General features: G+C 41.7%; 1 protein-coding gene across 1 annotated transcript in view; it reads right to left on the reverse strand.

The window, feature by feature from the left end:
• Positions 1 to 975: 975 nt before the first annotated feature.
• LOC113830395 (putative sodium-coupled neutral amino acid transporter 11) overlaps positions 976 to 16,893 on the reverse strand; it is a 138,577-nt gene continuing 122,659 nt past the window's right edge. The window contains exons 5-11 of the mRNA XM_070140860.1: positions 15,303 to 15,512; positions 13,697 to 13,847; positions 12,227 to 12,328; positions 10,293 to 10,437; positions 9,616 to 9,703; positions 4,237 to 4,487; positions 976 to 2,694 (exon numbers count right to left, since the gene is read on the reverse strand). Coding sequence (XP_069996961.1) covers positions 2,443 to 2,694; positions 4,237 to 4,487; positions 9,616 to 9,703; positions 10,293 to 10,437; positions 12,227 to 12,328; positions 13,697 to 13,847; positions 15,303 to 15,512 — 1,199 coding nt within the window. The 3' untranslated portion in view covers positions 976 to 2,442. The remainder of the gene's footprint in view (positions 2,695 to 4,236; positions 4,488 to 9,615; positions 9,704 to 10,292; positions 10,438 to 12,226; positions 12,329 to 13,696; positions 13,848 to 15,302; positions 15,513 to 16,893) is intronic.

Raw genomic sequence — 16,893 nt, forward strand, 5'->3', positions numbered from 1 at the left:
TTATTCAGTCGCTATCATTAATCCATTATTTACGACAAATTGAAACCAAGGGACATATCCGATGAATCCGCGGATTAACGTCTTCATTCTACACGAACGCTTTCCGTTGAGTATTTTTGTTTACTCCTGAAATTGGTCGGGTTTAAGTGTAATTGTTTACTGAGGTCATTATCGTTATTGTCATCGTTATCATTTTTATCATTACTGTTATTGTTATTGTTGATATTATCCTTGTCATTATTATCATTATTGATATTCTTTTTATTTTCACTGTCATTATTATTATTATTATAATTATTTTTACTGTTATTGTTAATTGTTATTATTATTCTCATTATTATTTTCGTTATTATTATTATTATTATTATTATCATTGTTATTATCATTATTATAATTATTATTATTATTTTCGTTATTATTATTATCATTCTTATCATTGTTATTATTATTATTATTATTATTGTTTTATTGTTGTTATTGTTATTATCATTGTTACTATTATCATTATTATCATTGTTATCATTATTATGATTATTGATACCATTATTATTATCATTGTTATCATTATCATAATTATTGATACCATTATACGGATCATTATTATCATTACTAATATTATCATAACCATTATATTTTTGTTTTTGTTGTTGTTGTTGCTCTTATCATCACTACTATCAGCATTACCATATTCTTTGATAAACTATTGTTCCAGTATTAGATCATCATTTCTGTTTTTATTCATAGGTATCTTTGTTTTTTTGTGTTGTGTAGATGTATTGTAGGTCTAGCACCAATGGAAAAAAAATATGTGTTTAGTTCTATGGAAAAAATATTGTATTAAAAAAATCACTGTATATTACTCGTGTCCGTATTAATCTCAAATAAACTAAAATGGTAAGAATTACAACTGATAACAATCAGATCCTCCAAAGTTGTATATCACTGATAACTGTGGTAATAACAAACAAACAAATCTAAAAAAAATAAATGTTTCCAAAGAGGAATTACATACTTATAATAATATATAATATTTGATTATATATGGTATATATAACCCGGCTATTCTTGAAAGTCAAATGTTATACATCACACTTCAGTTTCAGAGCTTAAGACTAACCCGACAAAATTAGGTTTTATAACAGGATTCATCGTCTCATTTAGCAAACGATGCCCTGATGACTGTCTGACAAATTTACAAACATTTTTTTTATATATTATTTCACCTCAAACGCCAGACAAGTATTTTATCACAAAGCTCTGTCGCTCATGATACCGTCTGCATAAAAAAGCATCTATCCGGTCTATACGAACGGGTGAAAGCCCACTAAACTACGGGTGCAGTGGCGCCGTTCCATCTGTGATGCGTTCTTACAAGCGTTGCGGATTCATGGACTTTGAGTTCGCATGGATTTTTTTAACTGAATCAATTTGGATTTAACATGGAATCAGTATTTACGTCGAGTAAATATATTTAAGACCACAATGTTACAATTAACATCATTATCAATGTTAAAAATTCCCTATTTTGTTCAGAATAAAGAACCGTACTTACCCTAGCACGAATAATTACATATGCAACGAGAATAAGTGCAAGAAATTACTCATACTCAACATTTTATAAAAAAATAAGCCAAATATCAAATGCGTTTGTATCCCAGCATCACATCTAGAAAGCGCCAAATTCTCACATTAGAAGTAGACATAACATTTACGCCTGTAATTCACCGTTGGCGCATTATGAAAATCTTGATATAGGCCTGTGATATTGATATATATTTCGCTAGCTTGGCTCATGGGTTTACAAATACTTTTCTTATGTATATGAAAAAACACAAAACATTATTCATCTTTGGGGTTTGCAGAGATTTCTGATAGCGGAGGGCAAGCGTGGTGCAGTTTTCATCTTTATGCATTTGCGACTACGTAGAAGTATAATCCTTTATTAATTTGATTACATATTAAAAAAAGTAAGGATATATATATATTTTTTTTTCAAAATTGGCCCATCCACGGTGAGGTATGCGCATATAAGCCCCCTTTCCTCTCCTGAAGTTGCCCATGGCCACAAAGATATGTTAATTATATACTCATGAATTCCAAGAGTGTAAATATGGCTGATATCACTATATGCACATAATGCTGTCATTTTTCTAACATCAAGATTAATATATATTTTCCATCACTTTCTTTCCACTTGGGTTTTAGAATTCTTTTTTCCTTTACGTCAGTGCTTATTTTTCTTTAATTTTTTTTTACTGTCGAGACTTATTAGTATAAAAATTGACTAATCACAATTACCAGGAGAGACGAGAAAAGAAGAGGAAAAAGGAACATATGAATTGGGAAAACGAAACGAGTGACGAAAGAAAGGAGTAATCACAGAAAGAATGCGAAAAAAAATGCCGAAGAAACCAACTCAGCTTTTGACCAAATCTCTGCAGCTTAGAAATTAAACTCAACCGCCGTTTCATTCACGCCGGTCAGACAGTAGGGCATCTGGGTGCCATGAGAACACTCCGACAGCTCTCCGATGTTCCTGAAGAGAGACACGGTGCCAACCATGGCGCTGGTGACGCCGAAGATGGCCACGCCCCACGCCGTCCACTTGCTCTGAGACCACAGGGGGCCCTCCTCCAGCTTGATGTAGCAGAGAGCAGGTAGGATGTAGGCCAGGGGCACGGCGCACAGAATACCCTGAAGGAGGGAGGGAGGGTTAAGAACCATTGGGAAAAAGTGTGAGGCATTGGTAGAATTAAACACATGTACATTAATAAAAGATGTCTAAACATATGTGAAAACATCTGTCATAACTAAGGGTATACATATGTGATATACACTTGTGTGATATCTGAATACATAAAAAGGTGAACACTTGAACATCTATGATAGCTGAATATCTAAACAGATAAACACTTAAACATCTGTGATAGCTGAATATTCATTAATCTGAACACAAACTTGTGATATCTGAGGGTATAAACATCTGTGATATTTGCATATTTCAAAATATGAACACTTAAACATGGTATCTGGAGATCTGAGCACTTGAACTCAGACTTCTGTGATATATGTGAAGTTAAACATCTGAACATTCAAACTTCTGTGATAACTGAGGAGGTAGATATCTGAACACTTAAACATTTATGATATCTGAGAACTTAATTAAACAACTCTCGAAGACTTAGACTTCTGTGATATCTGAGAATTTTAAACATCTGAACACTTCAACTTCTGTGATATCCGAATATCTAAACAGATGAACACGTATACACCAGTGATATCTGAATATTTAGAAATCAGAACACTTAAACTTGACATATCTGGGAACATAAACACCTGGACAAATAGGCCTAGGATATCTGGGAACTTAAGTAGCTGAACACGTAAACTACTGTGATATAAACAATTGAACTTCTGTGATATCTGGGGATTTAAACACCTGAACACCTGGACTTCTGTGATATCTGGAAATTTAAGCATCTGAGCCATCAGAAGAACGAATATCTATCGCATCTGTAGTACGAAAGTTTAGTGACTCGAATGAACTCTCGAAAACTAAATATTTACGGTACAATCGGAATGATAACTCGAGTGGCAGACGTTGCTATTGTTGATATTGACAAGAAATTATATTGATAATTTTATATAAAAAGAGATTGAATTAGTAGAAAAAAGAAGAAAGATAGAGAAGAAGAAATCGATCAGTTAATAAGCAAAAGTTTATGGCAGAACGATGTTTACACAAATAACAAAGAATACGAAAAAGAAAAGATGCAAAAAAGAAAATAAGAAAAGTAAAAAACAAAACAAAGCATTCTTCCAATTCATCCTACACGGAAAATAATTTTTTAAAATACAAAACAACTCTGATATGAAATAAAGAAATAAGAATATCTATGGAACAACAAAAAAACAAAGACAAATACACAACGAATGAGATAAAATCAAGATAAAGATTGATCTAATCTGTCACGAGGGAAGCGCCAAAATTATGACGAAAATAATTTACACATACGAAATCAAAAGGCAGTAAAAAGAACAAAATAAAAAAACAGCCAAAAAGAAAAAAGAAAAATAGACAAAAGAAAAGAAAACAAAACAAAATAGAAAAAAACAAGAAACAAGACAAAAGAAAAGAAAACAAAACAAAATAGAAAAGACAAACAAGAAACAAAAAAGAAAACGAGATAAAACAAAAGAGCGTCGAGCGGCGCCCTGCCCTCGGAGGCGCCTTACGTTCAGCTCGAGCACGATCCCGAGGCAGTCCGTGGCGAGCGAGAGCAGCATGCACAGCAGGGCGATGAGGACCGAGAGAACGGCGTGGCGGAAGAACGGCTGCGGTTGGTAGTCCTGGAAGAACGCCGTCTCGAGAACGTCCCGGGCCACGAAGCACTCGATGGGGAACGTGAGCAGGATGGTGACGGCGTAGAAACCGCGGCAGATGTTCATGAGGTCGTCGGCCCAGCAGTAGTTCTCGAAGACGTCGCCTGGAAGAAGAGGGGGTCGACAGGGGTTATTGAAGCGGGGAAGGGGGGGGGGGTAGTTATCGGAGACGTTATCTAAGGGCGGGAGGGGGGGTATTGAGGCGCTGGGGTGGGGGGTATTGAGGCGCTGGGGTGGGGGGTATTGAGGCGCTGGGGTGGGGGGTATTGAGGCGCTGGGGTGGGGGGTATTGAGGCGCTGGGGTGGGGGGTATTGAGGCGCTGGGGTGGGGGGTATTGAGGCGCTGGGGTGGCGGGTGGGGGCTATTGAGGTGCTGGGATGGGGGGTGGGGGTATTGAGGCGGGGGGAGGTGATAACAAAGGTGATCGGGATAATGGTAATGGTAATAATGATATTAATGAAATAACAATAATGATGATAATGAAATAGCAATAATGATGATAATGGAATAATAGTGATAATCGCATTGATAATAATGTAACTGATAACACAGCTAAAAGATCTACAGTTCATTCATTCATTCCAGAAATATCCACGTGGGAATTGCTGAACTATTATTCATTTCTTTATATAGATTTATTCATCCTTATCCATATGTCTCCCAGAAAAATGGTCTTCAACGTAAAATAGATATATCGAACAATGTTTGCAGAACCTTCGTTTACAAAGAGGGTTCTGCTATTTGAAGGCTAAAGATATGCAAGACCCTGTGGTTCGTCCCACCCTAGATGAAAGGCCTCTAATTCTACCTACATTATCTTCTCCTTTGAACGCTTCACCTCCTTTTAAGCTCGTCGTTATAAATTCCTCGGAGACTCATCAGCATAAGATATCTTAGAGCGCGTCCTCGTCTGTGTAGGATTATGGTGATCCTTATGTTATTACTCTCGACGTCGCCAAGACCTTTGGCAGAGGATGGGATGAGTCCTTTCTCTTCTCGGGATTGTTTGTGTGTGGCATAAAGGTCTTCAGGGTACCTTTTTTATCCCTTTTCTCTCTATTGATATTAGTTGCACGTTTTCTATTCCTGATTCCCGTTTTCCTTCCGTTGTTTCTTCGGATTGATAGATTTGGGGACAGATAACTTCGTTGTTGTATGGTATTTAACTGTTTTTTTTTACTGCTAATCGTTATTCACATATAGCAATGTTTACTAAAGGCGCCTCTAAACACAGCGATTACTCTTCAAGTTTCGAAAATATTGAAATTCTTCTAAAATGTATATATTTTCCTCGAGCTTTCGTAAGTTCCTGAGTAGCTGCTTCATTATCAACACTCAATTTTCAACCAATAGATGAAGGAATGCAGCTAAAATTCAAATTCAATATCATTAAAATGTATCCTTAATAGCATTCGAAGAAGAGTTACATGATCAGTGATCGTCATTTGTCTGTAACCCCAAAGTTCGACAGAAATTCCGCTTCTCTATTCAACAGTGCCTTTCCAAATACTTTGTTCTTTGTTTCGCTATCCAGTTGGAAGGATCATCTAAGTTATGTCATATATGTTATCCTTATTACCTATCTATCCATCTGTCTATCTATATCTATGTGTATATCTTTATCTGTAGCGGTATATAAATCGGTGCCCCCCCCTCTCTCTCTATCTATCTATATGTACACACACACGCGCACACATACATATATGCATATATCATCCATTCATTACATTTATCAGTCTATTTATCAATCAGCCAATCAATCAGTCAATCAATCAGCCAATCAATCAGCCAATCAATCAGTCAATCAATCAGTCAATCAATCAGCCAATCAATCAGCCAATCAATCAGTCTGTCTATCAATCTATCTATCTATCTAAACCTCCAGCAGACCTTCCAACAGAGCCCGTCTCTAAACCTGAAATACAATTTCCTTGAAGTTGTCGATCCGCCTGTAATCTCCCTAGGAATCCTCTTTGCCCGTGTTCCCGCTCCTCCTCGCACCGGCCCGACCATTCCATTCCATTCCAGATTTCCTTGCCGTTTCGCATTCCAGGCTGTCACCTCTCGACTCCCCTTTCCTCACTTTCTATCTCTTTCTCCTTGTCTCCTCTCTTCCTCTCTTCCGCTTTCTACTTTGATTTTGTTGTTGTTTTGTTCTCTTTCTCTTTTTGCACTTCTTCCATATCCTCTTTTTTTCCCTGATCTGTCAAACCTGTTCCCTCTCCTACTCTCTCTCCTATTCCCTCTATCCCTCTCCTTTTTTCTCTCTTCCACGGTTCTGTCTCCTTGTCTTCCTTTCTCCTTGACTTTTCCCGCCTCTGTTCTTCTCTTCTCTATCCCTCTCCTCTCTTCCCCATGTCCTAAACTTCCTCCTCCTTACCTTCCTCTTTCCTCCTCACACCCTCTTCTCGTACCCTTTGTCTCTCCCCTGCTCCCTCTTTTCGCTTCTCTCCTCTACCCTTCCCTCCCTCCCTTCCCCTTTGTACCTCCTCTTCCCTCCTCTTCCCTAACTTCCATCCCCTCCCTTCCCCTTGCCTCTCCCTTTCCCTCTTTTCCGCTTTTCCTCCGTTGTCCCCGGTTACCTTTCTCTCCTCTTCCCCCTTTAAACTTCCCCTTCCCTCTTCTTTCTTCACATTCCTCTCCTCTATCCCCTCTTTCCTCTCCCCTCCCCTCCCCTCCTTCCCTCTCCCCTCCCCTACTTCCCCTCTCCCCTCCCCTCCTTCCTCTTGCCATTCTCCCCACCTCTCTATCCCTTCTTCCCTCTCCCCTCCCCTCCGTCCCCTCTTCCCTTTCCCCTCCCTCTTTCCCCCCTTTCCTCTCCTCTCCTCTCCTTCCCCTTGCCATTCTTCCCACCTCTCTATCTCCTCTTTCCTCTCCCCTCCCTCCCCTTCTTCCCTCTCCCCTCCCCTCCTTCCCCTCTCCCCTCCCCTCCTTCCCCTCTTCCCTCCCCTCCTTCCCCTTGCCCCTTCCCCCTCCCCTCCTCTCCCTCCTTCCCATGCACCTCTCCCCTCCCGTCCTTCCCCTCTCGCCTCCCCTCCTTCCCCTCCTTCCCTCTCCCCTCCCTCCTCTCCCTCCTTCCCTCTCCCATCCCTCCTTCCCCATGCCCCTCTCCCCTCCCGTCCTTCCCCTCTCCCCTCCTCTCCTTCCCCTCTTCCCTCTCCCCTCCCCTTCTTCCCTCTCCCCTCCCCTCCTTCCCCTCTCCCCTCCCCTCCTTCCCCTTGCCCCTCCCCCTCCCCTCCTTCCCCTCTTCCCTCTCCCCCTCCTCTCCCTCCTTCCCTCTCCCATCCCTCCTTCTCTATGCCCCTCTCCCCTCCCGTCCTTCCCCTCTTCCCTCTCCCCTCCCCTCCTTCCCATTGCCCCTCCCCCTCCCTCCTTCCCCTCTTCCCTCTCCCCTCCCCTCCTTCCCCTCTTCCCTCCCCCCTCCCCTCCTTCCCCTCTTCTCTCTCTCTCTCCTCCTTCCCCCCTTCCCTCCCCTCCTTCCCCCTCCTTCCCTCTCCCCTCCCCTCCTTCCCCTCTTCCCTCTCCTCTCCCCTCCTTCCCCTCTACCCTCCCCTCCTTCCTCTCTTCCCTCTCCCTTCCCCTCCTTCCCTATGCCCTTCTCCCCTCCCCTCCTTCCCCTCTTCCCCTCCCCTCCCTCCTTCCCTCTTCCCTCCCCCTCCTCCTTCCCCTCTTCTCTCTCCCCTCCCTCCTTCCCCCCTTCCCTCCCCTCCTTCCCCTCTTCCCTCTCCCTTCCCCTCCCCCCTCTACCCTCCCTTCTCTCCCCTCCTTCCCCTCTACCCTCCCTCCTTCCTCTCTTCACTCTCCCTTCCCCTCCTTCCCCATGCCCTTCTCCCCTCCCCTCCTTCCCCTCTTCCCTCTCCCCTCCCTCCTTCCCCTCTTCCCTCTCCCTTCCCCTCTTCCCTCTCCCTTCCCCCCCTCCTTCCTCTCTTCCCTCTCCCCTCCCCTCCTTCCCCTCTTCCCTCTCCACTCCCCTCCTTCCCCTCTTCCCTCTCCCCTCCCCTCCTTCCCCTCTTCCCTCTCCCCTCCTTTCCTCCCTCCCCCTTCCCCTCCTTCCCCCATGCCCTTCTCCCCTCCCCTCCTTCCCCTCTTCCTTTTCCCCTTCCGTCCTTCCCCTCTTCCCTCTCCCCTCCCCTCCTTCCCCTCTTCCCTCTCCTCCTTCCCCTCTTCCCTCTCCCCTCCCCTCCTCCCCCTCTCCCCTCCCCTCCTCCCACTCGTCCCTCTACCCTTCCCTCCCTCCCCTCCTTCCCCTCTTCCTCCCCTCCTTCCCCTCCTTCCCCCCTTCCCTCTCCCTTCCCCTCTTCCCCTCTCCCCTCCCCGTTGTCTTATTCTCGCGAGCGAAATTGGTTATTGGAACCCATCGCGCGCACTCCCTCGCCTGATGGCCTTAGGGACGCGAATGGGGCGGCACTGGGAGGATGGGCGCGGGCGGGAATGGGCGGAAATGGGCGTGGATTGTAATGCGACACGGATAGGTGTTGAAGGAAATAATCGTGAAATGGGGTACTAGGAGGATATTGGCTTAGGATGGATGTGGATGGGCATTACGGTTAAAGAAAGATAGAACGAAAGAAAGAAAGAAAGAAAGAAAGAAAACATGGGTATGCGTAGCTGACGTGGATGGACAAGGGTGAAAATAGCCAAAGGCATAAATGGAAGGAGACATATATATCCATGGACCGAAATAGGACTGGGTAGAAACTGGAAGAAACATATAGATTGAATTAACTAGAAATTAGTATGGGTAAAAAACACGAACGTAGAAAGAATGAATTTACATGGAATTAAAATGCCAAGAATCATTGGTAAAAAAAAAAAAAAAAAACTGAATTAAAATATACACACACACACATATATATACATAAAATTATAGGAAAAGAAGTTTATAAATATCACTAAATCGAAGTAATCAGGAATGGGCGTGGGCAGAAGCAAGCGTGTGGGGGTTCGGTGGGTGGGCGTGTAAACGAGGTAATGTAACGAGCGAGGTTCCTAGAAGCACGAGGGTGTGGGTGCGTGCTTCGTTAGTCAGGCGTAAAATTCCACGAACCGAATGCTTTGTCTACCCTACGTTGTATCTAGCAGAGATTGATCGAATGAATTATAGACGAAATAATTTACATCATAGAGAGTTTAATATAGAATCATCCGCAGAAGTGTCAGATATATTTATACGTATCTATAACCACACACAATATAATAAACAGAAGAAAATTCATCTAAAAAGTACCTACCTTGTGCAAGTCCAGTGAAAGTCACGTATCCAGCCACGGCAAACACTAAGCTGAGGACTGCAGCGGAAGCAATCGAGATGTGAGTCACCTGGAAGAAAATATTAGGTCAAACCGGGTCGTGTTGATTTAGCTCCTATATTGAGAGGGATGGAGAGAGGGACGGAAGAGGGAAGGAGAAGGTAGGGAGGGAAGGAAGGGGAGAGAAGGGGTGACAAAGAGAGTGGGAGGCAAGGGGGAAGAGAGAGAGAGAGAGAGAGAGAGAGAGAGAGAGAGAGAGAGAGAGAGAGAGAGAGAGAGAGAGAGAGAGAGAGAGAGAGAGAGAGAGAGAGAGAGAGAGAGACCGAGAGAGAGATAGATAGATAGAGAGAGAGAAAGAGAAAGAGCGAGACAGAGAGACAGAGACAGAGACAAAGAAAATCCAAACAAAATATCTAACAAGAAATTTTCCGCCAACGCTAACCTCACTCGCCCACCCACACCCCCATGCGATTCCCTTTCCCCCCCTCCCAGAACCTCCTCAAACCCCCTTAAACCCCTTCAAACCCCCACAAACCCCCTTAAACCCCCTCAAACCCCCTTAAACCCCCACAAACCCCCTCAAACCCCCTTAAACCCCTCAAACCCCCTCAAACCCCCTCAAACCCCCTTTAAACCCCCTTAAAACCCCTCAAACCCACCTTATTCCAGCGCTCCTGCGTGTTGTCTGCCAGGGATTCGTACACGAGGAAGCTGGAGTGGTGGCACATGAAGGCGAAGCTCATGATCCCGATGGCAGAGGCGAGGTTGGTGCCGCCGAACTGCCAGGCGTCGGGGGTGGCGGGGCTGGGGGGTGGGGGCATCGTGTCAGTATCGCTTGTTTTGCTTGTTAGTTTTCTCTGAATTATAATACCTATGTATGTATGTATGTGTATATATGTATATATATATATATATATATATATATATATATATATATATATATATATATATATATATATATATATATATATATATATATATATACACATATGTTTTATGTCTGAAATGTTTTAGGGTAAGTTTGTGGAAGGTGTCTGCTTTTTCTGCGGGAGTCTACTCCAGTCACGAAGGTGCGCGGAAAGTGTAAGTGTTTGAAGGAGTCTGCACAAGTGTGGCATGTCAAGTACTTCTGGTTGTGGGCGTTTAGTATAATAGATGTGTTTTAATTTTGTAAGTAATCTGGTTTATCTATGTCGATCTGGTTGTTTGTGATTTTGTTCATAGTTGTTAGTCTGTGAGAGGTGAGAGAGAGATGGGGCGATAATTGCATGGGTCCGTCTGGTCTCCTGCCTTGAAAACACTGGCGACGTCTGCTACAAAGCCAGTCGCATGGGAGATTGGGTGACCTGGGGCTTGCGTAAATATGGCTTGGAGGATGGGGGCGAGAATAGGGGTGGGGGGGTGGGGCAAGGCACAGGTTTTAAGGAACCCGCCTGTCCTAATGTCAAGAGTCGGGATGGGTGGGTGGAGGCTGTTTGTCATGTTCGGAGTAATTGGGTTTTCTTGTGTAGAAACTGTGGAACTGTGTCAAGTAGGTGTGCTTTGTGTTCTGGCGTTTTGACAAGAGTGTCATTCTGGTATTTAAGTGCAGCTATGTTAGTGGTGTCCTGTCGGTGCATCATGAACTTAAAGAAGTGTCTTGGGTTGTTTCTTACATTGTCTGTGAGGTATTTTTTGGAAGAGTCTAAAAGTGGCCCAGTTCTCTGGTATGTTGTATGATTGTGCGAGTCTTTAGAGTCTGTTTTCTTCGGTGTTGTCTGCGTAGGAGCCTAGAGAACCATTGGAGTGTATGCCTACTAAAAGAATTTTTTGTGGTACGTGATTGTTGATGGAAGTGTGTATGGAATGTTTCAGGCTATTCCACTTATAGCCAAGGGGTCAGGAGTAGGGACCGGAAGATAAAAAGTTATTTCTGTAAAACGTCATATCCTGTATGATCGAGTCTGTGTAGGCTTTAGAGAAGAGCAAGAAAGGTCCTCGTCTGCACTTCTGTCCGGTCAGTCAGTACTGACTTATGAGAGTGAAGTTGTGTTCATGATGTCTATGAAGGTATCGTGTAGTTGGCGTCTGTTTATGGAAGAATTATGTTTTTTGGGGCGTCTGCTTCAGTGGGTTCGAACGGGAATGACGTGGTCCAGTCGATGTCAGGGAGGTTGTCTGGTGTGACGCGTGTGAGATGTGTAAAGATTTGTATGTATTCTGTGTTGGAAGATGGACGTCTGTCGAAATTTGCAGTTAGATTCAGGTGATCTCACATCCTGTGCCGAGGTCAGGACTGTGTTTATCAGCTGTCAGGTTTGGTGGCGATGAGGACATCGCCACCTCTCCCTATATCAGTCCCTCTGTCTTTGCGTATCACTGTCAAACAGTAGAGGGGAGGGAAGGCTTCCGCAGAGTCTGTGTCAGGTGTCAAACATGTCTCTGTACCTGTTATAATGTCCGGATTAAGTGTCATTAGCGTGTAGAAGTTGGGTCTTTATTGATATGATGCTGTGGAAGTTAATGTTGAGTCGTAGAGTTGAGGTGTTTGGGCGTATCTACATTATACAAATTATTTTTTTCAGATATCGAAAAAAGGAAAATCCATACTCACACAATACCCCTCATGGTGCTCATCCTGACGAGCATGGCCACCACAATGACCACAATCATGACCACAGACGTCAGGGAAATCTTTGCCAGGCGAGTGATGTTCCTGAAAATAACTCCCAATTTATGTGTGTACGTCAGAGATGTTCTATGATTGTGCTACTTCACTTATCTCTATTTTCTGTGTAGGACTGACATCTTTGCTAATGATGTGTCATACTTCTTATAGTTTATATTCTTGAAATAGATGTTACATAAAAAAAAACTTTTCTTCGATAGAAAAACTTAAGTACATACGTTATATCTACAATCGATATGATAGCATATATACTGAAAATGGAATATATTTGGTACCACTGCCTTTATATCAGCTATATATTTTACCTATATATCAAGGACATGGAGGAAATGCTGGAAAGAGAGACGAGAAGAAAAGAAAAGACAGAAAAACGACATCAAAGTCATTTTTATTTCTTTGTAGTTTGAAGAGAAATTTCGAATAGCTTTTGTGCGCGCAGTGACCCAGGGGGCACAGATATAAACTTTTTTGTTAATAAGTTTTTCATCTTAATGCATGGTTCTTAAAATTCGGTGATGAAAGTGAATTTGAGAATCAAATTAGTAAGGCGCTGAACAAAAAGGCTTTTTTTATTGTGCCAATTTTTTGACGGGTGGCTCTCGTTGATATTTACTACGCACACACACACACACACACACACACACACACACACACACACACACACACACACACACACACACACACACACACACACACACACACACACACACACACACACACACACACATATATATATATATATATATATATATATATATATATATATATATATATATATATATATATATATATATATATACACGCACGCACCAATATCTATATTTCTATTTCTATCCATTTATCTACTTGCCCATCTATCTATCTATCTATCTATCATTATATATCTATATCTATCTATCTATCTGTTTATCTGTATGTATCTCTATCTATCTATCTATCTATCTATCTATCTATCTATCTATCTATCTATCTATCTATCTATCTATCTATCTATCTATCTATCTATCTATCTATCTATATATATATATATATATATATATATATATATATATATATATATATATATATATATACACACACGTACACGTATATCGAAAACTACATAAAAATATGCACAAACACACGCAAACATACACACATGGTATTGTCATTTACTTTCATATTTACATCTAAAAATCGTTAATGTATATGTATATACAATATAATTATAAGAATAACGAGCAAGTTTCAAGTAAGTTAAACGGAACGTGTAATAAATTCAATGCAAATATAATATTTCGTTAATCCTAAAAATCAGTCAAATCGATCACGAGTAAGTTAAACGCGGCGTGTCGTTCCCGTAGAGTTTTTCGACAAACCTGTTGACTGCGAATAGCTTGTATTGATCTGACCCACCTGTAGAGAGAGAGAGGGAGGGTAATCAGCAGGGTGGACGCAGCCATGATGAATTCACGCCTCGCCAGCACAGACTCTTCGCCGATTCCTGTGACTCGAATGAGCACTTTGGTCATTGTGTCGCCTACAATGATGTTGTAACTGATAAGCGCTGTAGGAGAGAGAATGTGAATAAGCACCAGTGAAGGAAAGGAGTAGCATACGGAACACACACATAGAAGTATATGTACATATAAACATCTGTCTATCTATCTATCTATCTATCTATCTATCTATCTATCTATCAATATGCATACATATGTATATAGAAATATGTAATAAATAATTGAATGTATAAATTGATAAACAATAGATATATCTATGATACATATATACATATACATATATATGTAAACGTATATATATATACACACACACACACACACACACACACACACACACACACACACACACACACACACACACACACACACACACACACACACACACACACACACACACACACACATATATATATATATATATATATATATATATATATATATATATATATATATATGTATATACATAACATCATGTATATATATATAAATATATATATATATATATATATATATATATATATATATATATATATATATTTATATATATATATATATATATATATATATATATATATATATATATATATATATATATATATATATATATATATATATATATATATATATATATATATATTTATGTATATATACATATATATATATATATATATATATATATATATATATATATATATATATATATATATATATATATATATATATATATATATATATATATTTATATATAAAGAGAGAGAGACAGAGAGAGAGAGAGGAATCAACAAAACAGCCTGCAGACGGGGAAAGCAGAGACACAAGAGAGGGAGAGACGCATAAACACGAGCGCCAAGGCAATCCCAAGCACACCTAATGCTGCATATCACATGTTTACCATCATTAGCCAAGTCAGAAATGGCACAGGTCGGGAGCCTTCGGGATGTAATTGGTAACACAATCTCTGACTAATGCACCACTAGATAATGAAGCCTATTTGATAAGGCAATTCTATTCAACCTCGTATAAAAAGAAAAGAAAAAATGGATGGCTCTCTGATTGCTTGATTTCCATTTCGCTGTCGATGTCATAATACTTTAGAGGAATCTTTTTCTTTATTGGTCATTGTTTGATATTGTTTCCTTGCAAGATTATGAGAATTTATCGAATTTATTTGTTGTCCTTGTCTTTGATTCGACCACATATCATTCCTAGGCTTATTTGCTCCCCCCGTTCTAGGCTTCTAAACTTCTCTCCCTCGATTTTTTTTTCTCTCTCTTTCTCTCCCTGTCGCCCCCTCCCTCTCCTCTCTCTCCCTACCCTCCCTCCCTCAATCCTCCTCGCTTCTCATCCTCTCCCTTCCCCTCTCCTCTCTCTCTTTCTTACTCCCCCTCTCTTCCCTCTCCCTCTCCCGCTCTCTCTCCCTTTCCCTCTCCCACCCTCTCTCCCTTTCCCACTCCTTTCCCCTCTCCCTTCCTCACACCTCCTCCTCCTTCCCTCACACTCACAGATAAAAGGGTAGAGGAACTGCAGACACGACGTCACGATGAACCCTGGTCTTCCGAAGGCTCTGCTGACGAGCTCCTGGTACGTGTTGGCCTGTACGGTCCGTGCCACAGCGATCATGAGGCAGAGGGAGGCGTCCGTGATGAGCGACACCAGCACCAGCAGGAGGAGGCCGACCCCGAAGCCTGCCTCGTGTAGGGCCAGGGGCATTCCTGGGGGAGAGGCATGTCATTTGCGGGTTAAGGGAAGATATGGGGGGCGTTATGGGTGTTTTATGGTATGTTTTATTTGGCTGATTTTGCGGTGTGAAAGAGGGGATAGAATGAGATGAAAACGGCAACAACAAAGCGAAATAATGAGAATAACAGAATGTAGACGTAGATAACAGATTTCCAAATACATCACCGATATCTCTGGCATAACGAAATTAAAGAAAAAAGGAAAAGTTATATAACTTCAAGCTCTACACACACATGCAACGAATTACCATTCATGAATACTGATAGCTAGAGACCGGAAAAACACGCACATAAAAGAAAAAAGGAAACATAAATCCAGAGAGCAATAAACACTCCACATTCCATTATAAATTTCAAACTCCATAATAGATTCCAAAGAATTTAATAAAACTTTCAAATGAATATCAACTTAAATCATGGTAATACAACGTTTCTTTTTTTATCCACACGTAATAAAGGACCACAGATCTGCTCTCATCCCAAACGATTACAATGATATACGCTGATCGATTGACGCCTTGACACCGTAACTGACTAAAAGCGTCGACTTCGAAATATTCCCTGTCAAAAAAAGGAGAAAAAATCTGAATATTTCGCATCTATCTCTGTCCCCCCTCAAAAAAAGGAGAAAAAATCTGAATATTTCGCACCTATCTCTGCTCTCCCCCTCAAAAAAGAAGAAAAAATCTGAATATTTCGCATCTCTGTCTCCCCCTCAAAAAAAAGAGAAGAAAAGAACAAGAAAGAAAAAAAAGAAGAAAAGGAAAAAAAATCGTTTACTTCTGTTTCCTTAAAAATAAAACTACTTTTGCTTTCCAAACATTTCTACCGGAGGGGATTAGGGTGTGGAAAAATTATCTCTTAGTGGAAGCAGACAGTATCCAAAATTACCTGTCGAGGCTTTCCGGAACTTTGTCTTGTATCTGAAGCATCATGCGGGTTTTAGCGTTTTTTTTTTTTTTTTTTGGGGGGGGAGAGATGTCGCATTTGTTTGTTTCGAGGGTTGTTTGGGAGAGAGGAAGAGGGGGAAGGTTGGAGAGAAGGAGGGAGAAAGGGAAGAAGGGAGGAGGGAGGACGGAGGGGAGAGGGGGAGGGAGAAAAGGAGGAAGGGAGGCAGGGAGGAAGGAGGGGAGAGGGGGAGGGTTGAAGAGGGGGAGGAGAAAGGGAGAAAGGGAGGGAGGGAGGAAGGAGGGGAGAGGGAGAGGGTTGAAGAGGGGGAGGGAGAAAGGGAGGAAGGAGGGGAGAGGAGAGGGTTGAAGAGGGGAGGGAGAAAGGGAGGAAGGGAGGAAGGGAGGGAGGGAGGAAGGAGAGGGTGAGGGAGAGGGTTAGAGAAAGGAAGGAGGAAGGTAGAAAG

Source organism: Penaeus vannamei, chromosome 27, assembly GCF_042767895.1.
Source record: "Penaeus vannamei isolate JL-2024 chromosome 27, ASM4276789v1, whole genome shotgun sequence".
NCBI lineage: Eukaryota > Metazoa > Arthropoda > Malacostraca > Decapoda > Penaeidae > Penaeus > Penaeus vannamei.